The 27,741-nt window shown below is 38.2% G+C and overlaps 1 protein-coding gene across 2 annotated transcripts in view; it reads right to left on the minus strand.

The window, feature by feature from the left end:
* Window positions 1-27,741, minus strand: part of LOC150087127 (disco-interacting protein 2-like) — a 1,128,863-nt gene that overhangs the window by 745,792 nt on the left and 355,330 nt on the right. For both annotated transcript variants that reach the window (XM_090372979.1, XM_090372978.1), the window contains exons 14-15: window positions 23,864-23,974; window positions 843-966 (exon numbers count right to left, since the gene is read on the minus strand). In XM_090372979.1, the coding sequence (XP_090229105.1) occupies window positions 843-966; window positions 23,864-23,974 (235 nt within the window). The remainder of the gene's footprint in view (window positions 1-842; window positions 967-23,863; window positions 23,975-27,741) is intronic.

The following is a 27,741-nucleotide window of genomic DNA, read 5'->3' on the forward strand; positions in this document are numbered from 1 at the left end:
GCATCAGGAAATCTTTACAACTAGTCTGCCCTACCTGGAGACTTTGTGAATTGCTTTAGTAATTTTGTATGTATTGTTAGTCATGGACTCTTCCAGTTCTGTAAAAAAAACACTTGTCTGATCCAAAACAGAAGCATCTCTGGGAAAGGTGAGGAGGAATGTCTTGTCAGGACTTCTAGAACTGAGAATAGCTCAGCCACCTCACAGGAAAGAGACATCTGAAAGTGTCTAGTATGACTACTCGATCTTCAATAGCAATGTGGGATAAAAGCTTTAAGGTAGCACAGTTGTAATAATACAGAGGAGGGTGGACAACAGATTTTATGGACACAAAAGAGAGTTTAAAACCCACAAAAAGAAGTTTTTTGTGGAGGTTTGTAAACTGGGATAAAAAACACTGTAGGCATGTTTTAGAGTCAATTTGTATCAGTTGCCACTTTATTGTCAAAATTCAGCCAAAAATTTATATAAAAGTAACCAAAACACAAAGAGAAAACAGCAGCATTTGTCACTTTCTAATCTTAAAAACATACTGAAAAGCAGTGAAAGGACTGATGCTGAATCTTCCTGTAACATGGTTTTCTTCAGACATTTGGCAGGAATATAAGCATTGGTGTTGTTGTGAATGAGATAATATTGTTTAGATGTTTAAATCAATGCTTATAAATTTAAACATTTTAGATTTCACTAGTTGTTTCCTAAGAGCTATCAAATTCTAATGAAAAGAAAGCACCTGAATTGAGAACAAAAGTAAGACAGTGATGAAATTCCAATCATAGAGTTACCAGTAGTGAAAAATTCTAGATATTAAAATATACTACTTCAGGTGAAACATGACTAACCTCTAAATGTGTGAATATCACCAGTAGCAGTTTTAGGCAAGCCTTTGTAGCATAATTCTGATGTTAAAGCATAATTCACTCCACAACTTCCTAATAAAAATCCTATTTGTTGAGAGCCAGCATCCTAATAGAATATAAGAAAAATTTAAGTACTATTTGGCTCCGTAACTATATTAAGAAGGAATAAAAAAAAAATTAACACCAAAATGTTGATACAATAATCTTTCACATAACAACAGTTTGTCAAACAATCTTTGGGTTATAAGAGTCTGATGAATTAGTGACAATTCTGACATCAAAACATCAAAATTTTCAATATAACACTAAAAAACATTTTTCAAAAAATAATTTAAATAAGGTAAAATATAAAAATTATTCAATTTTCAACATTACTATATTTTACAAATACTATATCTTTGAAGGAGAACTACAACGGTGCTCATGGATTATACAACAAACATAAAACACAATATAATTTAAAACAGAAATAAGAAAAGAACCAAATATCCCAGAATGATGAAACAAAGCTGACTCTGAGTGATCCGATAAACAAAGTTGTGCACAACCTGAAACAACATATTAGCAGTGGCAAATGATGCAAGATAGCAAGCTTATACAGCATCAGCCAAAAAAAAAAAAAAAAAATGACACTTCCAATTTCACCTATTCATTCCTTCAATAGTTTTGTCCAATTCTTCCTTGAATTTATTTAAGCTATCAAATTCCACAACAACAGATAGAAGTTTGTTCCAGCAATCAACAACCACCTCTCGCTAAAGGCAAACTTCCACACACCTATTCTGAAACTGTCCTTCCTCAGTTTGAATTTGTGCCCCCTAATGTGTGTAGTTTGAGGAAGAATCCCATCAACACTGGGCTTGCTCGATCCATTTAAAGCCTTAAACACCTCAATCAAATCACCTCGCAGGTGCATAGTCTCCAAGTGTGGAAATTTATAGAACTGAAGCCTTTCTTGGTAAGAGCAACTCTTTGTTCTCCTCACCAATCTTGTTGGCCTTCTCTGTACTCATTCCAGCAGAATGAGTACAGAGAAGGCTAACTCTACATCAGCAGCTCTACATCCTAAAATGAAGCCTCCAGACATGTATGCAGTACTGAAGATGTGGCCTGACCACTGCCTTGTACAATGAGATAATTACCTTATTATCCTGCTAGTAAAATTCCTGTATATCATTGACAAAACTCCACAAACCATCCTGGCATCCTGCCTGCACTGCTCAGAGAACTTTGTATCTGATTGCATAATTAATTCCAAGATCTTTTTCATTTTCCACTACCCTGAGCATAGTACCACACAGTTGGTAAATTACTCTGGGGTTACTGCTAACCATATGCCATACTTTGCATTTATCAATCTGAAACTCCAATTGCCTTTTCTCAGCCCTTCTGCCTAACTTTTCTCCTGTTTTAGTAGCATATCTAGCCAATCTTCATATCATCTGCAAACTTGAAATTAAGCCTGATATGCCTTCATCAATATCACTGATACATATAGAAAACAACAATTGGCACAACACCAAACCCTGGGAGACTCTGCTAACAAAACCATTCCATGAAGTGCAGTTGAGTCGGAGAAGGCAGATTACCACTCTGCTTTCTCCCACTCAACCATCCCTTTATCAGCAACTTGCCCTTAATACCAACACTGCTCCAGTTTGTACAGCAGTCTTTTATGACTGCTGAACAAATATAACTACAGTAATATTCCTGAAATCCAAGTATATGATATTAAAATTATTTTTTGCATCCACAGTCCTTTGTGACCATGTCACAGTATCCAATCAATTTTGTCACACAAGATCTCCCCTTAACAAATTCAAGCTATGTCTGAAGTATAATGGTGACAATGTCTAGATGATCCTATAGTACTTCTTTTACTAGTGATTCCATTATCCTCCCTGGAATAGAAGTTAAACTAACAGGTCTTTTATAACTTGGTTCCCCTTTGTGAACTGGAGATACATTTGCAAATTCAGTCCACAGGGACTTCCCCTGGATCCAAGGATGCTCTCATAATTATAGCTAACAGTTTGCTTATTTCCTTCACTGCCTCACTTAATACAGGGTGTTTCAAAAGTGATGGTCAATAATTTAAAGGTGAACTGTATGGGCTACAATATGAAAAAAGAAAAAAGCCTAGGAAACATGGGTCCTTAAGTGAATCATTTTTGAGATATTGCACATTTCTAGATGGGATCCACCACTGTCAAAGTGAACTGTACAGAGTTGGAATCCACCACTGACTTGATTGTTTAGGTTATGCTCATTCTCTCCCTTTCCCCTCTCTCAATGCTCTGAGATATAGCAGGCATGCATGGTAAAGCCAACGGCAGTGCACTCGAGGCTGCACATTTGTACCAAGAAGCATTTCCTCACCGAAGGCAGCCCAACAGGTGCACATTCATCAACGCCTTAGAGAACACTGGTGCTTTGCACATGGAGTACGAGTAGGTAGGCCCAGAGGCATAACACCTGATGTTGAGGAAAGGGTGTTAGAAAGAACAGAACAAAATCCAGGAATTTTGACAAGGAGAGTTGCTCTGCAAGAGCATGTACTGAGTCATAGAAGTGTGATAAATTTTACATCACCAATTGCTGTACCCCTACCATATCTAGCATGTACAAGGTCTCAGCAATACAGACTACCCTCCCAGAGTGAACTTCTGTCAGTGGATGCAACAGTGTGTCCTGAACCCCTAATTTTTAAACAACATTTTGTTCACTAATGAAGCAGGGTTTACTTGTGATGGTATTTTTAATTTTCATAATTGTCCCATTTGGTCCAACAAAAATCCTAATGCAATTCATGAGTCACGGCACTAGCAATGTTTCTCGTTGAATGTCTGGGCAAGACTACTAGGAGACCATCTAATTGGACCACACTTTCTGCTAATCAGGATAACAGGAAAGCTGTATCTTCAGTTCCTGCAGAATGTTCTTCCAGACCTCCTTGACGATGATAATGTTCTACTTCAGCAACGCCAGAACATGTGGTTTATGCATGATGGTGCACCGGCACATTTTGCTCAAGTTGTGACTCGGTATCTAACTAGAAGTTATGGTCAACAGTGGATAGGTAGAGGTGGGCATGTAATGTGGCCTCCCAGATCACCAGACTTAAATCCTATGGATTTTTGTATCTGGGGTCATGTAAAAAGCTTGGTGTACACTTCTGACATTAACACAGTTGAGGAATTGCAGCATCAGGTTGAAGGAGCCTTTCAGCAAATCAGAAATGACCCAGGAATGCCTGAGAGGATTTGCAACCCAATGCAGAGAAGATTACAAAGCTGCATACAAATGCAAGGACAGCATTTTGAACACCTTTTGTTATATCCTGTAACATGCAACATCTGTAAAATCCTGTGGTGTTGAAACCAAAAATTAAAAATGTATTATCTTATGTTTAATAAAACCACCCTTAGCAAAAGATTCACAGCTTTTTTATAAACTAGTGCTCCCATAGTCAGTGGCAGGTCTTAACAGAAAATGTGCATTATCTCGAAAATGGTTCATTTGTGGCCCGATGCTTATTTTTTGGGACTTTTTGTTATTTTAGTTTGTACTTTTCACCTTTAAATTATTGACCATAATTTTTGAAACACCCTTTATAATTGGATAGATCCCATCTGCCCCAGGTGACTTTCTTATCTGTAACTTGAACAATTCTCTTCCACTTTCCTCTCTGTTATTACAAAATCATTTAGCTCTATGTTAGAATATGATGGCATCTCCTTCCCTAAAGAATTCCTCATGGGCGAATGCAGATGCAAAAATACCCATTCAATTTGTCAGCAACCTAAGGATTATCAGCAATGGAACCATCAATATCAAGTGGACCAATTTGATTCATCACTTTCTTTCTTTCTGGTGTTTAAATAAGTAAAGAAATCGTTGCTGTTTTGCTTTGCATCCTTTGCCAATGATTTCTTGCAATCTGCCTTCACTTGCCTAATCCCCTTTGTGACTTGATTAGACTAGTTTATATCTACCATAATCTTCTGTATCACCTGATAATTTATATGCATTCCATGCATTTTTCTTCTTTGCCATTAGTCTTATCAGTTCCATCTGACATCCATTTAGGCCAGCGGTTCCCAAACTTTCTCGGTTTACGGCGCCCTTACTGTCCCAATAATTTTTTCACGACACACCTAGGCCAAAAGAAATACCTAACACAGTGGATTTCGACCTTTTAATATATACCTATATAATAATTTCATTCTTTATATAGAGGTACTAAATAAAGATCAATTATAGATCACCACAAAATTAAAAAGATACGGTACAGTGGATATGGTACCATACCCTTTTTATAATTAAATAAATATATAAATTTTAAAAATATATATAATAATAATAATAACTTTAAGTAACTTAAACCTAAATTACATGGCACCCCAAAAACATTGTTGCAGCACCCCGGTTGAAAACCACTGATTTAGGCCTGTACCTTGAAGCCTATTTCTTAGTTGGTATGAAAAGCCTAGTAGCTTCTATGATTAATTCCTTGAATGCTTCACATTTAGAATTTGCTTATGGCAGCATCACCAGTTGGTCCCACAGTATAGAATTTAAGAACTATCTGAGACCACTGTAGGCACCTCTACGAAAGCAAAAACCCTTTCCTTTACCCTTGATAGTAGTTGCATATTTAAGTAAATCCAAAATCAATACACTGTGATCACTGCCACCTAATGGTTCTTTTATCTGCAGATTTGTAATGCAAGATGATTATCACTGCTGATAATAAGATTAAGAGTATTACTCCCTCTTGTTGCCTCCATAACATGCTTCTGTAAATCAGGTAACTTGATAAAAACATTGTTTTTGGAAAGTCCAAATTTTACATTCTTCACTCATGCTGTTGAGATCATGATAGCTATAACTGTGAAAATGTTACAAATGCAATGTTTTGGTTGATTTTTTTGAGTCTGAGAACAACAGAAGGAATGAAGGCAAGAAAGTTCAAGCCAAAGTGCCAAGACAGATGAATGTGAATTATGCAATTAAAGCAGACTGTAGGTAGTGCCAAACATTCATAGTAACTTTTAAAGACATGTTCAACACTATCCTTGTGCTGATTCCAAGCTCAATAAACATTATCTGACCATAACTTCAAGGAATCATAGAGGCAACATAGACCAAAGTTTAGAGTAAAAATTTCCAATAAATTCAAATACTCAAGAATTTCAGGGAAGCATTTTCTTCAAAGATAGATTAGGATTTGCATTTACTATGCCTTTCAACCATATCAGAGTTCAGTCAAGCATATATGCCATATCAGAGTTCAATCTTTTATGTGTGGTGCCTGGTAAACCATATTTATATCAGTACTGAACAGATTAAAATTTCTATGATGAAAACAAGGTTACTTACCACACATGGTTAGCCTTCCTAGGCATTAGCATTAGCATTAGTAGAGGGATTTGATTCAAGAAAGCAAGCTAATGCAGCATCAGCCAAAAAAAAAAACCCAACTTCCACTTCACCCCTCTGTTCGTTCGAAATACCTGTCCACCTGAGAATTAAACTTATTTAAGGCTATCAACTTCCACAATAAGGGATGGAAGTCTGTTCCACCAACCAACCACACACTGGCTAAAGGCAAATTTCCGCACGTCTATCCTACATCTGTCTTTCCTCAATTTGAATTTATGCCCTCTCAGGTGATTATTCTGAGCAAGAGGAAAAATCCCATCAGCATTGAGCATGCTCAACCCATTCAAGGCTTTATACACCTCTATCAGATCACCTCGCTGGACAGTAACTTGCAAAACTTAAGCCTTTCTTCGTAAGAGCACCCGTTTATTCCATTCACTAACCTTGTTGCCCTTCTCCGTTCTCGTTCCAGCAGCTCTACATCCTTCTTGAAATGAGGCCTCCAGACCTGTATACAGTACTCTAGGTATGGCCTGACCATTGTTGCCTTATACAAGGGGGTGCGCCTCCGTAGCCAGGTGGGAAGGAGCAGCAGTGCATAGCACAGGCTTCTTGATTAGACCGCCACCAAATACGGAGGATGTGGAAAGGTCAGGGAATGACCACCGCATATCCCGGAGCAATATGGCCTTAGTTGCTAATGCTCCTAAAAAACCAAAAATAACTAACTAAATAAATAACCTTATACAAGGGAATAATCACCACCTTATCCCTTCTAGAAAAATCCCTATATATCATTGACAATACACCATGGGCTACTCTTGCAGTCCGTCTGCACTGCTCAGAGAACTTCATATCTGCCTGCACACCCACCCCCAGGTCCCTTTCATTCTCTACCATTGTCAGTGTAGTACCACAGAGTTGATACATTGCTCTGGGGTTGCTGTTTCATATATGTAGTACTTTACATTTGTCAATGTTAAACTTCATTTGCCACCTCTCAGTCCATCTGCTCAACCTTTCCAGATCCTGTTGCAGCAGCATAGTGTCAGTAGTGCCCTTGAAAACCCTGCCAACCTTCGTATCGTCTGCAAACTTGGACATTAAGCTTGATATACCATCATCAATATCATTTATAAATACAGAAACAATAATCGACCCAACACTGAACTCTGAAGGACTCCACTAATAACATTAGTCCACGATGAGCAGTGTCCATTGATCACCACTCTCTGTCTTCTCCCCCTCAACCACCCCTTTATCCATAGCAGCAGTTTGCCTCCAATGCCACACTGCTCCAATTTGTGCAGCAGTCTTCCATGTGCAACAGTATCAAAAGACTTTCTAAGATCCAAGTATATAATATCAAAGTTATTCCTTGCATCCAGTTCTTTTGTGACTGCATCATAGTATCCAATCAAATTGGTCAGGAAAGACTTCCCCTTAACAAAACCATGCTGTGTCCGAGTTATAACTGAAGTCTTGTCTAGATGATCCTGCAGTGCTTCTTTAACCAGTGCCTCCAGTAATTTTCCTGGAACAAACGTTAAACTCACAGGTCTATAATTACTTGTGTCAGCCTTTGATCCTCCTTTGTGAATTGGGGTCACATTTGCACCTCTCCAGTCTGTGGGTACCTCCCCTGAGTCCAAGGAAGCTCTCATAATTATGGCTAAGGGTTTGCTTCCTTCCTTTGCTGCCTCCTTTAATATAACTGGATAGATCCCATCCACCCCATGTGCCTTTCTTGTGTTTATCTTCAACAATTTCTCCTCCACTTTACTCTCAGTTATTACAAGATTCTCTAGCTTACTGCCAGAGTTGAATACACCTCTGGCATTCCCCTCGCTGAATAACTCCTCATGTGTGAATGTCGATGCAAAATATTCATTTACTTTGTTAGCTACCAGAGCAGGATCATCAACAGTTGAACCATCGATATCAAGTGGACCAATCTGATTGAACAAAGATGATGAATCAGAAACAGCAAAGAGTTCTTTACATAAGTAAAGAACTCTTTGCTGTTTTTCTTTGCATCCCTTGCCAAAGATTTCTCGTAATTTGCCTTCACCTGCCTAACTTCCTTTGTAACTTGGTTACAGATCAACTTGTATCTATCATAGGCTTCTGTGTCATGTGTTAATTTGTACGTATCCTATGCATTTTTCTTCTCTGCCATATGTCTCATTAGTTCATCTGACATCCATTTAGGCCTAAACCTTGAACAAAATTTCTTAGTTGGTATGTAAAGCCTAGTAGCTTCCAAGATAAGTTCTTTGAATGCTTCCCATTTTGAATTTGCTGTTGGTAACATCATCAGTTGGTCCCACTGTATAGAATTTAAATACTGTCTCAGTCCATCGTAGTCGCCTTTACGAAAGCAATAACCCTTCCCTTTACCCCTAATGGTAGTTACCTCTTTGAGTAAATCCCACTTCAGCATACTGTGATCACTGCCACCTAGTGGTTCATTTATCTGCAGTTTCTTAATGCATGAAGAATCACTAGTGATAATCAAATCAAGAATATTACTCCTCCTAGTTGCCTCCCGAACATGCTGATATAGAAAACAATCATCCAATAAATTCACAAAAGCCTTGCTAGTGTGTGAGTGACCAGCCCCCAAATTCCAGTCAATATCTGGGAAATTAAAATCCCCCATTATAAGACCCTCTGATTTACTGGCCCACTCTATTTCCCTGTACAGTTTCTGATTATACACATCAGAGTCATAAGGCCTATAGCACACTCCTACTCTCAATTTTGATCTCCCAATGCTTATGTCACACCAAACTGACTCAACACTGCACTGTCCAGCGATGTCGACTGGCTTCACTTCCTTGGTTTTTATATGTTTCTTAACTAATAGCATAACCCCTCCTCCCTTCCTATCCTGTCTATCCTTTCTGTAGACGTTGTACTCCCCAAATTCCAGTTCTGCATTCCATATATCTGTGTGACACCACGTCTCTGATATCCCAACAATATCTGCCTTTGATGTTTTGAGCAATACCACAAATTCATCAAATTTATTTACTAAACTCCTAGCATTGGTGTACACGCAAGTATACATGCACCCATGTGTTTACTTGTACCGCAATGACTCCCAGAAGTCTCTGAAATATCCTGCATATTGTTTTTCAGGCTTCTGCTCATTCCAATAGAAGTAGTGCAAGAATCTCTTTCACCTCTGCCAGTGGCTACTGTTAATCTATTAGTCTTTGTCTCCCCCCCAAGCTAGCAGTTTTTTCCGACCCATCTAACACTGCCTCGATAGCATCAGCAAATATTCTTGCACCCTTTCTATTTAAGTGTATCCCATCCCTGTAGAAGCAGTCCCTCCTGTTAACAAGTCCAGGCTGAAAAAAATTCTACCCCTTGAGCCTTGCACAATCTAGGCATCTTCTTTACTCTGTGTAATCCAGATAATAATCAAATAAGACAGGGTTCTATATGGACAAATCAGATGTTAAAATCTCCAATGTCTCAAACAACAGATATAAGACTGAACATTTAGAGGACACAATTTGCAAATTAGATGAAACCAATGTGGTTGACTTTCTATCAGATATGGCTCCACAGTGATATATTAAAAATAGAAATCTGCGAAATACATAATAAAAAAGTGTGAGAATTCAATGTGCGTAATTATTCTTGGGTAGTGATGCTATTTTCAAGAACTTAACCATGTTATTAAGAAAGGCTCAACTGTATACCCAGGATAATTTAAAAAGAAGTAAACAGTTTCCACAAATCACAGAAGTGAAAATTTAAATTAATAAAAAAATTAAATTAATGAAAATTGGCATTAAGTATTGTTGGAACATACACAGATGAAAAAGAATCTAAATTCCCTATGAAATCTATCAATCAATATGAGCATTCATAAGGCACAACAGATACCAATTCAACAGTCAATTTCTTCCAGGGCATAGCCATACAAAAAGAAGTCCTTAGGAGTTAGGTGTTATATTGTTTAGGTTAAGTGACCTGAACCAAAATTAGTACCATTATGTACCAAACAACAGTAGAAAATAACAGATATGATTAAAAGTCAGATATGAGCATTATGTGGGATTTAGATAAAATTTTGTCATAACAATGTATCATTTTTAGGAAAGTGAAAACTGCATTGAAATCAGATCTGTTGTCTAAAATTTGTTTCAAAGTAGGAGTGATTTGGGTTACATGCCTTGATAAGAACATGGTTTTCTCTACTCTATGATATGTTGGATTGTAAGTTGAGCATGACAGTTCGGACAGAATGGTGGATCTGAGGCAGGAAAAAGATAAAAGGAGCCTATGTCCTATTCCTAGTCTTGCAAGCATGACTTCTTTTTGATTCAAGCAAAGATGGATGGCCAAGAATGGAGTTCAGCAGTAAAAATGCTAAAATCTAAAGGAAACTAACAAGATATTATTATAGAAGATGGAAGAGCAATGGCAGTACCCACATGATGGTCAGTTTTGAAAACATCTGTTTATATCTGAGTATATGATTAATATTTTGCAATTAGTGATTTATGAAGATGTTTTATATTCTGTTGAGAGAGGGTAGTTTTTCCCTATTCCTGAAAGGACAGATCACATGCTGGAGAGAGAGAGAGTTTGTTTGTTTGTTATTTAGGAGCATTAGCAACTAAGGTCATATTGCTCCGGGATATGCAGTGGTCATTCCCTGACCTTTCCGCATCCTCCGTATTTGGTGGTGACGGGCTCGAACCCCGGTCTAATCAAGAAGCGTGTGCTACGCACTGCTGCTCCTTCCCACCTGGCTACGGAGGTGGCTGAGAGAGAGAGAATGCCTTTGGAGAAATGTGGAGGTAGAGATGGCTACTTTAGAAACATCTAGTTGCCAATTATCAAGTAATGAGCAAAGACAAGCCAGCCAGCTGATCCACTGATGGATAAACAGTATACAAGTTCTTCAAATCCGGAGTAAATAGATAACTCCAAGCTGGATGCATGGGTTGACTTTTGATTTTGATAATACATAAATTCTAGTACTAAATACAATTTAGTAGTAAAATTTGTCATAGAGAAAAGGGAATTTCACTCGATTTTAAAGATAAACTGTCTTCTACAAAATCTCTAAAATCGTTAATTTTTATTTCATATTTTGTTAGAAAACATAAAATTCTTATTCGTTTTTCATGCCATGGAGACAAAGGTTCTTCCATATTCCACGATTTCGGGTAACATATATTTAAAATTTCTTTCAATTGCTCATCCTCAATTATATCATTATTTTCTTATTTAATTTAAAATTACTCTGTTGCATTAATAACCAATCCAATTCAAAATCTGCCGAAATTTCATCTTCAGAAAGTTTATTTAATATCTTAGTTGTCCTCACCCCGCCACCACTTCGATGTCACTATGTCCAAACTGTCAGAATCACTCGGATATTCAACTACTGCGACCATGTAAACTTAGACAGGAGAAATTTTACTGTTACCTCTGATGGAGTCTGGGGGCGAGGTTAGCCTGGGCAGACATTGCTCCTTAAAGCTCTTCAAACAGAGAAGTTTTTCCTGATTTATTTTCTGCTTTATTAGTTTAAATTGTCATATTAACTTATTTTCTAGAGTAGCTTTATATTCCTAGTTACGATACTTAGTTTAAAGTTTAACTTAGACAGAGATTTCGTAGATATTACTTAGTATCGGTAACGGTATCAAATCCACGTGTCACAAATTGAACGAGAGGTCTTTTAACCAAATTTAGTCGATTTATTAACCAATTGTTATATCAAATTATCTTCTATAAGTAGATTATAGACTTAGTCAGGATCCTTAGTTTATTCTAAATTGAGATAGCGAGATTTCGAAGCTAATCAATACTTACGAGTCCGTAGAAATACTGTTCGTGAATTCCCGCCATTTTTACACGATAGCATAAGCTTAGTGTAGTATACTGCATAATATAATATTGTCAATTAATCAGTAAATCTATTAATCTTGATAAACTTTATTGTCAATTATATTGTATTTTTAACTCTATAAATATATATAACGACTTAATCGTAACAAATAATTAATACATAACTATAGTGGTACATGTGATACGGAAGTTGTATAAAGGGAACACTAGATACCGAAAAAAAAAAAAAAAATATATATATATATATATATATAACATAACTGTTTTGGGATATAACTTAAGGATTTAATTTTTGTTTTAAATTTTATTGAATTAAATTGGAATCATGACTCTGACCAGAGCAGCAAAGCAAAAGGCTCAAGCTAATGGGAGTGCTGTGGTTCAGGGGAGAACTGAGGGGGGCAGTTGCCCTCTGAATCACAGTCTATTAAAATGCACTGTTTGCTTGATGTTTGCGGAGCAGTCGGGTACGGGACATGATACTGCCAAGGGGGATGTCTTTGTGTGTGCACGATGTAAGGAGTGCAAGGAAATCAGGCGACAACTCAGCGTTGTTATGGGCCTTTATGAGACCTTGAAGGACAGGGTGGATGCCCTCGAAGGAAATAAATTGAGGGGCCCATCAAGCTCTCAGCTGCCCACATCAACGCCAGAGCTTGCACTTGGTCATCAGGCAACACAGGGGCAGCCCCCTAGGCAGAATGGGCTGGTCCCACAGGAACTAGTAGTTGTTGGTGACTCTATTGTCAGGGAAACGGGGAACATGCTTTGTAAAAAGGATAGGTGGAATAGGACCAGGGTATGTCTGCCAGGGGCAAAGGTTGATGACGTTGTAGAGCGGATATCATCTTTTAAGGGCACAAAAGGTGATATAGTTGTACACGTTGGCACTAATGATATTAAGAGTAGGAGACCGGCGGAATTACTTAGCAAGTACAGGTCACTGTTGAAAAAAAGCCGTGAATTAGGGTTGAACTTGAAAGTGTCTGCAATTCTGCCCAGACACGATAGGAGGGAGTATATGATGAGAGCCTTGTCGATCAATTCGGCCCTGGAGGGATTGTGCAAGGCTCAAGGGGTAGAATTTTTTTCAGCCTGGACTGTACTTGTTAACAGGAGAGATTGCTTCTACAGGGATGGGATACACTTAAATAGAAAGGGTGCAAGAATTTTTGCTGATGCTGTCGAGGCAGTGTTAGGTGGGTCGGAAAACTGCTAGTTGGGGGGGATACAAGGACTAATAGATTAACAGTAGCCACTGGCAGAGGTGGAAGTGATTCTTGCACTGCTTCTATTCAAATGAGCAGAAGTCTGAAAAACAAGATGCAGGATATTTCAGAGACTGCTGGTAGTCATTGCGTTACAAGTAAACACATGGGTTGTGTTAGGGTAGCTAAGAATAGAAACAGGTGCATGTATACCTGCGTGTACACCAATGCTAGGAGTTTGGTAAATAAATTTGATGAATTTGAGGTATTGCTCAAAACATCAAAGGCAGATATTGTTGGGATATCAGAGACGTGGTGTCACACAGATATAAGTACTGCGGAACTGGAATTTGGGGAATACAATGTATATAGAAAGGATAGACAGGACAGGAGGGGAGGAGGGGTTATGCTATTAATTAAGAAACACATAAAGTCAAAGGAAGTGAAGCCAGTTGACATCGATGGACAGGGCAGTGTCGAGTCAGTTTGGTGTGACATAAGCATAGGGAAATCAAAATTGAGAGTAGGAGTGTGCTATAGGCCTAACGACTCTGATGAGTATAATAATATATTGTACAGGGAAATAGAGTGGGCCAGTAAATCAGAGAGTCTTATAATGGGGGATTTTAATTTCCCAGATATTGACTGGAATTTGTGGGTTGGTCACTCGCACACTAGCAAGGCTTTTGTGGATTTATTGGATGATTGTTTTCTACATCAGCATGTTCGTGAGGCAACAAGAGGGAGCAATACTCTTGATCTGATTATCAGTAGTGATTCTTCATGCATTAAGAACCTGTAGATAAATGAACCACTAGGTGGCAGTGATCACAGTGTGTTGAAGTGGGATTTACTCAAGGAGGTAACTACCATCAGAGGTAAAGGGAAGGGTTTTTGTTTTCGTAAAGGCGACTATGATGGTCTGAGACAGTATTTAAATTCTATACAGTGGGACCAACTGATGATGTTACCAACAGCAAACTCAAAATGGGAAGCATTCAAGGAACTAATCTTGGTGGCTACCAGGCTTTACATACCAACTAAGAAATATTGTTCAAGGTATAGGCCTAAATGGTTGTCAGATGGACTAATGAGACATGTGGCAGAGAAGAAAAATGCATGGGATACATACAAATTAATGGGTGACATGGAAGCCTATGATAGATATAAGTTGGTCTGTAACCAAGTCACAAAGGAGATTAGGCAGGCAAAGGCAGACTACGAAAAATCCTTGGCAAAGGATGCAAAGAAAAACAGAAAGGAGTTCTTTACATACTTGAACTCGAGAAGGAAAGGGATGAATCAGATTGGTTCACTGGATATTGATGGTTCAACAGTTGAGGATCCTGCTCAGGTGGCTAACAATCTAAACGAGTATTTTGCATCTATATTCACGCATGAGGAGTTATTCAGGAAGGAGAATGATGTAGGTAAAGTAAACATTGGCAGTGAGCTGGATGATTTTGTAATAACTGAGAGGAAAGTGGAGGAGAGATTGTTGAGGATAAACATAAAAAAGGCACCTGGGGTGGATGGGATCTATCCAGTTATATTAAAGGAGGCAGCAAAGGAAGTATGCAAACCCCTAGCCATAATTATGAGAGCTTCTTTGGACTCAGGGGGAGGTACCCATAGACTGGAGATGTGCAAATGTAACCCCAATTCACAAAGGAGGATCAAAGGCTGACACAAGTAATTATAGACCTGTTAGTTTAACTTCTGTTCCAGGTAAATTAATGGAGGCACTGGTTAAAGAAGCACTGCAGGATCATCTAGACAAGAATTCAGTTATAGCTCAGACGCAGCATGGTTTTGTTAAGGGCAGGTCTTGCCTGACCAATTTGACTGGATACTGTGATGTAGTCACAAAAGAACTGGATGCAGGGAATAACTTTGATATTATATATTTGGATCTTAGAAAGGCTTTTGATACTGTTGCACATGGAAGACTGCTGCACAAATTGGAGCAGTGTGGCATTGGAGGCAAATTGCTGCTATGGATAAGGGGATGGTTGAGTGGCAGAAGACAGAGAGTGGTAATCAATGGACACTGCTCAACGTGGACTAATGTTATTAGTGGAGTTCCTCAGGGTTCAGTGTTGGGTCCGTTGTTGTTTTCGGTGTTTATGAATGATATTGATGATGGGATATCAAGTTTAATGTCTAAGTTTGCAGATGATACAAAGGTTGGCATCGTCGTTAAGGACACTACTGATGCTATGCTGCTGCAACAGGATCTGGAAAGGTTGAACAGATGGGCTGAGAGGTGGCAAATGAAGTTTAACATTGACAAATGTAAAGTACTACATATGGGTAACAGTAACCCCAGAGCAATGTATCAACTCTGCGGTACTACACTGACAGTGGTGGAGAATGAAAAGGACCTGGGGGTAATTGTGCAGGCAGATATGAAGTTCTCTGAGCAGTGCAGACGAGCTGCAAGAGTAGCTCATGGTGTCTTGTCAATGATATACAGGAATTTTTCTAGCAGGGATAAGGAGGTGATTATTCCCTTGTATAAGGCAATGGTTAGGCCACATCTTGAGTACTGTATACAGGTCTGGAGGCCTCATTTCAAGAAGGATGTAGAGCTGCTGGAACGGGTACAGAGAAGGGCAACAAGATTAGTAAATGGAACAAAGGGTTGCTCTTACGAAGAAAGGCTTAAGTTTTGCAAATTACAGAGTCTGGAGACTAGGCACCGGCGAGGTGATCTGATAGAGGTGTATAAGGCTTTGAATGGTTTGAGCATGCTCAATGCCAATGGGATTCTTCATCTTTCTCAGAATAATCACCTCAGAGGGCATAAATTCAAATTGAGGAAGGACGGATGTCGGATAGATGTGCGGAAATTTGCCTTTGGCCAGCGAGTGGTTGGTTGGTGGAACCGACTTCCATCACTTGTTGTTGAAGTTGATAGCCTAAACAAATTTAAAGCTCAACTGGACAGGTATTTCGAACGAACGGAGGGGTGAAATGGGAGAGGGTTTTTTTTTTTTTTTTTTTGGCTGATGCTGAATAAGCTTGCTTTCTTGCATCATATGCCTCTACTAATGCTAATGCTAATGCTAATTCAAAATCTGCCGAAATTTCATCTTCAGAAAGTTTATTTAATATCTTAGTTGTCCTCACCCCGCCACCACTTTGATGTCACTATGTCCAAACTGTCAGAATCACTCGGATATTCAACTACTGCGACCATGTAAACTTAGACACGAGAAATTTACTGAAATGCATGGATCACTCACTTCTCCAAAAAACAGATGACTGCTTTTTGGGGAAGGGGAACAACTCTGGTTGACCACGGGCTATTATCCATGTCAGGAATACACCTTAATCTTCTGACTGGCTATGGAAAGCTTATTGACTAGCGCGACTTATCGGTAGGTGGGATAGGTGGCTGCTTTGGTTCTATGGGCACCACTAAAATTACAGAACGGTAATCCCTTTAACCCTTAATTCGCCCTTTCTAATTGCCTAAAGACCAGAGGTCGGAACAATACGTACAAAGTTAAGTCTCTCGTAATCCATTCGTTACACGGAAATTTTCTTCATTCTACAGAAACTATTTTAAATGTAATTACCAAGGGGAATTAAAATAATTCGTTATAAAGAAGTTAGTTAAACAGAGGTCCAACTGTAATTAAATCAAAATGAAGCAATTTTAAAACACATAACTGGTCCACTGCACAATCCTGTGGGTGGGGCCCCACTTGTCCCACCATAGTTCCGGCTCTGTATGCTCAATAACTGAATTCAGGATTTCATTTGTAAAATAAATGATTGTTTCAACAATGGGCTCACAAATTTAAAAAAAATAATAAATAAATAACAATGGGCTTTTGTGAGCCCATTATTGCTTACCACTGCCCCCAAGGTCTCTTTCATTCTCCACTACCCTGAGTGTAACACTACCCAGTTGGTACATTTCTCTGGGGTTACTGCTATCCATATGCAGTACTTTGCATTTGTCAATGTTAAACTTCAGGACTTCTCAGGACATCTGCCCAACTTCTCCAGATCCTGTTGCAGTAGCATACTATCATTACTGTCATTAGCAACCCTACCAACCTTTTGTATAGTCTGCAAAGTTAGACATTAACCCTGATATACCTTCATCAATATCATTGATAAATACAGAAAAGAACAATGAGCCCAACACCAAACCCTGGGGGACTCCACTAATAACATTAGTCCACAAAGAGCAGTGCCCATTGATTACCACTCTCTGTCTTCTCCCACTCAACCATCCTTTTATCCATTGTAGCAATTTTCCCTTAATGCCATACTGCTCCATTTTGTATAGTAGTCATCCATGTGCAACAGTATCAAAAGCTTTCCTGAAATCCAAGTATATGATATCAAAATTATTTTTTGCATCCAGTTCCTTTGTGACCACATCTTGCATACATAAAGCAAATCAATGCATACTTCTCTATTCAGAGGACTGCATTCACTGTTCACTGAGTGCAAAAAGAAAAAAAACAAGTGAGGATAAGAAAAATAAGTTTTTGAAATTCATATTATATCTTTCTCTGATCTGTAAATGATAATAAAACAAATTTTCAATAAAAAAATTTGCTGACACCAGTGTAACAAAATTACAAATCGTTCTGTCAAATTGTAACAAAATGCAAAGAATAGTAAAAAAATAAATAAATGAATAAATATATAAATCTAGAGCAATGAGTAACATATATTAGTATCAAAACTGGACAGCATTTGCGATTGCCGATTTCATGGCTCATTTATAATTTCTGAAAGGTCCATCTTGCAAACTAATGGAAACTGGAATAATAAATTTACTTGTATCTTCAGCCTTTCTATCACAAGTTAGAAAGGAACGGTGGTAAAGGGTAAATTTTTTTTGTCCTCTGAGAAACTAGTAGATTCAGTACACGTGAAAATTTAGAAACACAGAACATGATGCTGGATAACAGCTGCAGAACTTACTTTCTCTGCCAATAAAGCAAATAAAAATCTCTGTGATTGGCTGAATTTTTATGTTTCATTTCCCAAGTTACTCCTTCAAATAACTTTGCAACAAATTCTCACACAGCAAACAAAAACAAAACAGATCCATATAACAGGGTTATAAAATGTATTATTCATGGCCAGTGACCAAGTTTGTTTCCTGTTGGCTGTATAGAAACAAAACAATAGACAAGGGTAGAACGTTGTTGTGAAAATGGCAAATAAACCTTAAAACCACAAATTTAACAAAACTGCATGCTTTGGAGTCACCGAAGTAGATGCTTTACTTGGTTTCAGAAAGTGAAACGCAAAGATCAAAGGATCCACAATTTAGATGTGTCTCTCGTTAGCATATAAGTAAGTAAACAATCTCCGATTTGATGCTTACTGTTGGCACATTGGTAATTTATTGATTCCAAAAATAGGTGCACATTGTAAAAGCAACCAAAAGTATATTGCAATAAATTGTTTTTTACAAATAAAAGAAGAAAAGCAAAGTCTATAATAACTACAATAATTTTCATTTTTTTGTATATTGATGTTCATTATTTATAAATAATTTATTTTTTTATTATTTTTTTCTACTGACATGGAGGCCCCTTATAATGTGAGACCCTAAGCCGTAGCTTGTTTAGCTTATGCGCCAATCTGGCCCTGGTTGAAAGTCAAAAGAATATAATGCTTTGACACAAACTACTAAATAAATCCAAAGATAGTACCCTCTTGACAGAAACTTCAACCAGAAATGTTGGAAAGAAAATATTTTGTGTGAATAAACTGTTAGTGGAAGAAAAAACTAGTAATCATGTTAAAATTAAAATTATTATAATAATTATATAACAATTAATTATAATTTTTCCCCACCTCTCCCACATTATCAGTTATTAAAATGCCATACCTTCCACCAAGATCTCATGGTTTCTGATGAGACAGAGCCTCAGGAAATGAAATTCTGTTAATATTTTAAAAATTTTTATTCAGCACATAACTAGCTTTTTATTTTCAGAGTTTTATTTTACAAATTTTTGTGGCTGCAGATAAAGCAAAAACAGTAAACAAGTACTTCAACAAAGCAATATCAAAAAATTTTTCTGATTTTTAAGGAAATGGAACCACTTTTTATTTATAATTTTCTTATTATTTTTTTTTTAAATTAGTTTATCTCCCTATGTTATTTTTTGTCTGATGATAGAATTCCACTGTGAATCTAGAAATGTACCCCAATTAATTTTGGTAAGTGTTAATGACGTACTAAATAATAGGGTCTGTAACCTCTTCCATCACTCATAACAAAAAACTAAAGTTAACTGTATTCAAATGGATTCAACATTTTCCGTCATGGGAATATTTCCCTAAGCTTAAAATTAATATAATTCTCGCATAGCTGAAGTAAACAAGATCAAAATTAAAACTTAATTATTTAGGATAAGAGATTTAGGGTAAAATTAAAACATAAAGCAAATTATTTAGGTACCAAAGAAGCTAAGGAATTAAACTATGGCCTTTTTACACATTATGGAAGAACTGTGATTGTAACCTCTGCACTAGATGCAAGAGCAGTTTACTAAAAAGGAAGATCAAAATCCAAAAGCAGATATTTTACTTGAAATAATTCTAAAAATTTACTTAGAACAAAAAATTACAGATCATTCACACAAAGAAAAAACTATAGAACTGGCAAAGATTCTTCTTCCTAGCATTTGTCCCACATCGGAGCAGGGTCCACTTGTCTGCACTTCATTCGCCACTTCATGCGGTCTGCAGCATCACTTGATTTGATATTAATAGTTTTCATATCCTCCTTCAGTTGGTCGAGCCATCACTTTTTTCGTCATCCACATGGTCGCCTAACTTCTGGGCTTAGGTTTAGTGCTGTCTTTGCTATTGAATCATCATTGTTACGCAGCACGTGACCATACCATCTCAGGCATGCTTCAAGTATCTTTTCTTGTATAGGGGCTATACCAAGAGTCCTTCGTACATCCATGTTTGTGATGTGGTCAAGTCTAGTCAGGCCAAGTGGCACCTGGGCATTCAAATTTCCATAACATGCAGGATCTGTTCATGCTTCTTTGTTGCTGGCCATCATTCTGCCCCATACAATGCCAGTGGTCTGATGAACATATTGTAAACTTTTGATTTTAAGTATGTTGGGATTTTGCGGTTGCACAGAGCTCTGGTGATTTGCTACCACATCATGCAGGCAGCATTGACTCACATCTGGGTGTCTTGTAACGTGTCATGATCAGAAGAGACATATGAATTGGCATTTGGAACGAGAATAGCCTTGTGCAGGCAAAGTTTTTACGGCTGCGAAAAATAAAGATGTTTTGCCTGTTTTATTAACTTAAATTGGCATATTAACTTATTTTCAAGAGTAGCTTTATATTCCTAGTTACAATACTTAGTTTAAATTTTAACTTAGATAGATATTTTGTAGGTTATTATTTAGTATCAGTACGGGTATCCAATCCACGTGTTTTACAAGTTTTGCAGCTCTGGCAAACAGTAAATTTTTTAGCATTAGCATTAGTAGAGGCATTTGATGCAAGAAAGAAAGCTTATGCAGCATCAGCCAAAAAAAAAAATAATAATAAATAAATAAATAAATAAAAAATAAATAAATAACCACTTCCACTTCACCCCTCTGTTCGTTCGAAATACCTGTCCAGCTGAGCCTTAAACTTATTTAGGCTATCAACTTCCACGACAAGGGATGGAAGTCTGTTCCACCAACCAACCACCCACTGGCTAAAGGCAAATTTCCGCACGTTTATCCTTTTAGCTATATCTAGCCGCTTTATTGACTAATGGTTATATTAAATTATTTTCTATAAGTAGCATATAGACCTATTCAAGATCTTTGGTTTATTCTGAATTGAGACAGCGAGATTTTGGAAGTTAATTAATACTTAAGTGTCTGTAGATTTACCATTCGTAACTTGCCGCCATTCTTATATGATACATATATACAATATAACAATTAATAATAAATTCGTATTTGCTTACTTCCTTTGCTGCCGCCTTTAATATAATTGGATAGATTCCATCCACCCCAGTTGCCTTTCTTATGTTTATCTTCAACAATTTCTCCTTCACTTTCCTCTCAGTTACTGCAAAATCATCTAGCTCACTGCCAGAGTTTAATTAAACTCTGGCAGTGAGCTAGATGATTTTGCAATAACTGAGAGGAAAGTGGAGGAAAAATTGTTGAAGATAAACATAAAAAATGCACTGGAGGTTTTTTTTTTTTTTTTTTGATTTGGTAGTTGTTGGCGCATCGGCTTCTGTGGCCATATTGCACCTCCAAAGGTTTTTGCAGTACAGTGATCCAAGCCCGAGGCGGGAATCGAACCCGCGACCTTTGGGTTGCCGGGCAGGTACTTTACCCACTCGGCTAGCCCGGTCGGCCACTGGAGGTTGATGGTATCTATTCAGTTATATTAAAGGAGGCAGAAAAGGAAGCAAGCAAACCTTTAGCCATAATTATGAGAGCTTCTTTGGACTCAGGGGAGGTACCATGGATTAGAGATGTGCAAATGTGACTCCAATTCACAAAGGAGGATCAAAGGGTGACACAAGTAATTATAGACCTGTGAGTTTAACTTCTGTTCCATGAAAATTAAAGGAGGCACTGGTTAAAGAAGCACTGCAGGATCATCTAGACAAGACTCCAGTTATAGCTCGGACACAACATAGTTTTGTTAAGGGAAAGTCTTGCCTGACCAATTTGATTGGATACTATGATGTGGTCACAAAGGAACTGGATGCAGGGAATAAATTTGATATCATATATTTGGATCTTAGAAAGGCTTTTGATACTGTTGTACATGGAAGACTGCTGAACAAATTGGAACAGTGTGGCATTTGAGGCAAATTGCTGCTATGGATAAAGGGATGGTTGAGTGGGAGAAGTCAGATCGGTAATCAATGGACACTGCTCATCATGGACTAATGTTATTAGTGGAGTCCCTCGGGGTTCAATGTTGGGTCCATTGTTGTTTTCTGTATTTATAAATGATATTGATGATGGTATTTCAAGCTTAATGTTCAAGTTTGCAGATGATATGAAGTTGGCAGGGTTGTTAAAGGCACTAATGACAGTGCGCTGCTGCAACAGGATCTAGAAAAGTTGAACAGATGGACTGAGAGGTGGCAAATGAAGTTTAACATTGACAAATGTAAAGTACTAGTACGGGAAGCAGTAACCCCAGAGTAACGTATCAACTCTGTGGTACTACACTGACAGTGGTAGAGAAAGAAAAGGACCTGGGGTAATTGTGCAGGCAGATATGAAGTTTTCTGAGCAATGCAGATGGTCTGCAAGAGTAGCTCATGGTGTCTTGTCAATGATATACAGGAATTTTTCTAGCAGGGATAAGGAGGTGATTATCCCCTTGTTTAAGGCAATGGTCAGACCACACCTTGGGTACTGTACACAGGTATTGTGGCCTCATTTTAAGAATGATGTAGAGCTGTTGGAATGAGTACAGAGAAGGGCAACAAGATTAGTGAATGGAACAAAGGGTTGCTCTTATGAAGAAAGGCTTAAGTTTTGCAAATTAGTGTCTGGAGACCAGGCACCTGCGAGGTGATCTGATTGAGGTGTATAAAGCCTTGAATGGTTTGAGCATGCTCAATGCTGATGGGATTTTTCCTCTTGCTTAGAATAATCACCTGAGAGGGCATAAATTCAAATTGAGGAAAGACAGATGTAGAATAGATGTGCGAAAGTGTGCCTTTAGCCAGCGGGTAGTTGGTTGGTGGAACAGACTTCCTTCCATTGTTGTGGAAGTTGATAGACTAAATAAATTTAAGGCTGAGCTGGACAGGTATTTGGAATGAATGGAGGGGTGAAATGGGAGCATTTTTTTTTGGCTGATGCTGCATAAGCTTGCTTTCTTGCATCATATGCCTCTACTAATGCTAATGCACCACGATATTGATACGTCACAATATTTTTTTCGTAGTGAACAACAAAGTACTATAATGGATGGCATTGTTTAATTGTATCTCATATTGTGATTACCTTCACAAAAAGTTACCACGGTATTGCACCTTGAATAAGTAATGCTTCACTAATGGAGAAGACTTGTTACATATTCTTGGCAGATACCACCACCCAGATGGCACCGTTTCAAGGCTTATTGGCCTATCATCATCGATGAGCGGGAGCGGGTAGGTACTCTGGTATTGTAATCATGCCAACCCAGTTATGAAGTATAACTCCAGAATATGAGAGATGCCTGATGGTTATATAGTATGTACATACATAGTAAAGAAAAGCATGACACTGTAATGTGTGGTGCTTAAAATCTGGCAACCCTTAATTAAAAATATGTATGCAACTGCAATAAATATGTAAACTGCTAGCTTAAGACATCTGGAGAATAAATGGAAATTATTTATTTATTTAATATTGAGTCCAAAAATGAATAAAAAATATAAAATTATACTGTGGTTAAATATGCACATATTGTAACACAGATTGACCATTAAATTACAGAATGAATTTTATTATTAATAGATTAAAGACTAGTAATCATTGCATACCCTCCTTGTCAAAGGCACTTCTATTGGCACAGGAACAACACCTGCTGTTAAACACCCATAGAATGAGCACATAAAGGATAGAGGATCATTATTTGGATAAACTAGTGCAACCTAAAAATAAATACATATATTATTATATTAATATACTGATCACCCTAAAAAATTAATAAGTTGCTTTAGAAGTAAATATACAGGGTTGTAAAAGAATACTCATATTTTAAAGTGCAGTTCATTAAATTATTAAGCTACAATGATGAAAAAAATGTTGCCATAAAATGTCAAGTAAGTCTCAAAGTTTTTTTTGTTCAATAAAGTTCAATACAGCATAATTTGTTGTGTAACAAACACCCATGCAATATTCGACTTCCATCTATACTTTGCCCAGTATGTCTGGTGTAAGAGTTGCAATGGCTGCAGTGATTCCTTACTTTAGTTTAAAATCAAGGACTTTTACAGGATAAACAATGTTTTTAATGTACAGTAAACTGCCAACTATTGGATAGCAGTGGATGAGAAATAAACCTACCCAGATAAGTGAGGACAGTTATTGTTTTTACAAATTAAGAAAGGTCTACACCATACAATCACACGAGTCTACATTAAACATTAATCATGGACTATTGCACATACATACACATTCCATTACAGCATTTGGATTTTCAGAACTTCAAAGTTGCCAGTTCTGACAATTCACAGCATTAGTTATGTGAAATGTGTCTTGTTTTTTGAAAAACGGAACTGCACATTCCATTCCCCTGGAGCAATAAACCGGTTTAATTTCAAGTTTCAGGTGAATTTTGCGCAGTCTGTTGTTCATGCAAAACGTTTTTAGATAGTAGATTTTGATATGCTGAGTTCAAGACTATAACATGCAACTGTCTTTCTGGCACTCCACTACACATTCGGCGCCTCCGTAGCCAGGTGGGCAGGAGCAGCAGTGCGTAGCACACGCTTCTTGATTAGACCGGAGTTCGAGCCCGTGACCACCAAATACGGAGTATGCGGAAAGGTCAGGGAATGACCACCGCATATCCCTGGAGCAATATGGCCTTAGTTGCTAATGCTCCTAAAATCCAAATAACAAACAAACAACAAACTACACATTCAACTACTTCCACTGCTGAAGAGTCTGTGCGGTGAATTTTTTTTTTTTTTTCTCAACACTGCCAGTTTCTTCAAACAGATTACACTGTACAGTCACAAAATATGTCTTCTACATAACATAGGGTGCTTTGCTAGGTGGCCTAGTGTGTGAAGTCACGTTCTTTTTGTGCTCCTGTTTACCTGCTTTATTAAGTGATTTTTTATAAATTTAATGTTAAATTTATAAAAAATTAAACTGCATACAACGGTTTGACCAGCCAGGTGCGCATCCAGAACGATTTATCTGAGGAATTTACCATCCAAACTGGAGTCCGCCAAGGGGATGTAGCCTCCCCGTTGCTTTTCAACATCGTGGTCGACGCCATTATGAGGCAAGCATTCAGAAACAGACAGGGCATACAATATGACAAGGATCATTATGTGACTGACCTGATGTTTGCCGATGATAGTGCTATCTTTTATCTTTGCTGGTAACGACTCTGAAGCCACGGACATCCTCTACGACATTGCCCACATTGCCCGGCCATACGGTTTGAAGATCAATGGGTCGCAAGCCACCATCTATCTCGGAGGCGTCCAGATCGAGCAAGTGCAGGACTTTAAATACCTTGGGTCGATGGTCCAGGAGAAGAAAGTTGCATCTACCATGGAAATCCACAACAGAATTGGACAGGCAGCCACTGCGTTCGCCTCGCTCAAATGGTGTCTGTGGAAGAGGACCAACATTTCCTCAAAGACTAAAATCCGACTCTTCCGGACTTTGATCCTGCCCATTCTCCTTTACGGATCAGAAACATGGATTTGTCTCAAGCTACATTTAAACAAACTTGAGGTATTCCAAATGCGATGCCTGCGGCAGATTTTGGGAATCTCACTTCGTGACCGCATCACTAATGATACCATCCGTACCAGATGCCAACAGCAACCAACCATTGCCGACCAAATCCAGAAGCGAAGGCTTAGATGGTTTGGCCACGTATGTAGAATGGGCACGAACAGAATACCATCCACACTCCTTTGGAGACAACGACCCACCCAATGGAGCATCCAACGGACCGCGCCTAGGAAAACGTGGGCCAAGCAAGTGGAAAATGACTTGAAGAGCCGACGTCTCGACCTTAACCAGGCCAGGACTGACGCCATGGATCGTAAAGTATGGAAGAACATCACAGAGCAAGTCCGAAACTCTGCGGCACCTACAGCAGCATACTGGTTGCGTGGCCAACAGCCTCCCCCAGCTGCCAGCTAAGGACCAAGAAGAAGAAGAAGAATGTTAAATAGTTATGCTGTGTCTGACTCTGGATCGTTGTTCTTGATGCCTGACTACTTCTTCATACTGTATGCTGCTCCTCTACCGATGCAAACCAGTGTGTTTTCACCATGCTGCTCCCAGTCTGCTTTTATTCACCACTCTGAACGTTTACTTTGACGAATGAACACTTAGGAAGGCAACCAACTTTCGTCTTGGAGTTAGTAACAGTGATAACGCTATCCAAGAACAATCAAGGTAATTTACATAACCTGCTCTAACTCAGCGAGTACCACATCATCAAAATATTGCAAAATATAAAAATTTCTTAAAAAAGAACAGAAATATTATTATATATAGTCGTCTGCCTGATGTCATATTTTGTTAGATACTTGCTGTTCATATATATTTGGATTAGAATGGCAAGTAAGCAGCAGGCAGAGGATTTTCCTCCTCTTCTTTCTTCTGAGGCCGATCCTGCTTTGATGACTCAACAAGTCAGTCCTGAAAGATTGGAGGATTCTTGTTCTCAGGACACTTCTCAGGTGCAAAGAGTTTCACAGAATTTGTCTAAGACACATTCGGTGTCACAGGATATGCCACAATCGCAGAAAGTTTCTGGTGTAAACATGCCATCTGCATTGGAAAACGAGATCTCAAAGGGTTTGCCCCAGAATGAAAAACTGGGAATAGTTGTTTCTTCAAATTCTACGGTGTTGGTTTTAGATTTAAGTACTACCTCAATATTGGAAACAATAGCAAAGTTACGTAAGGACTTTTCTGGCTTTCATTCATATGAAAGCAATAAAATTACCAAAACATGAGGGAACATACTTATGGAGAAGTGGCTTATCCTCAAGAGTGTTGTTACCTCAGTATTAATAAAAAACGAAAAACTAAAATTGGTCAATGAGGAGATTTTAAAACAGGCTGAACTTCTAGAGAAAATGGTCAATATTTCTTTTAATATTAACTTGTCACCTTCTGAATTGTCTCAAACTAAGTATTACTTTCCTTCCGAGACTTGTCTTATGGAGATCGTTTGTTTGTTGTTTGTTATTTGGTTTTCAGGAGCATTAGCAACTAAGGCCATATTGCTCCAGGATATGCGGTGATCATTCCCTGACCTTTCCGCATCCTCCGTATTTGGTGGTGACGGGCTCGAACCCCGGTCTAATCAAGAAGCATGTGCTACGCACTGCTGCTCCTTCCCACCTGGCTACGGAGGCGCCCTATGGAGATCGTGAGCAGGATTTGCTTCAAGTACCGGTGGAATCTCCTGTCAGATCTTTTGCAGAAGTTGCTAGTGGCTCATCTAAAGGTATGCAGGGAAATGGTTCATCAGGGAATCAACAAGCAAGTGGTTCATCAAGGGAACAACAAGCAAGTGTTACTCCTAAGGTTAAATCCAACAATGTACTTATTTTAAGAGCACTAGATTCTAGTGACTGTAAGACTAGTGCTAAGGTTAGAAATCTTGTCACCAAGACACTTAAGAGTGATCTGAAAAGTGTTAAAATTAAAT

This window comes from Mastigoproctus giganteus, chromosome 4, assembly GCF_048544385.1.
Source record: "Mastigoproctus giganteus isolate SK-2022 chromosome 4, ASM4854438v1, whole genome shotgun sequence".
NCBI lineage: Eukaryota > Metazoa > Arthropoda > Arachnida > Uropygi > Thelyphonidae > Mastigoproctus > Mastigoproctus giganteus.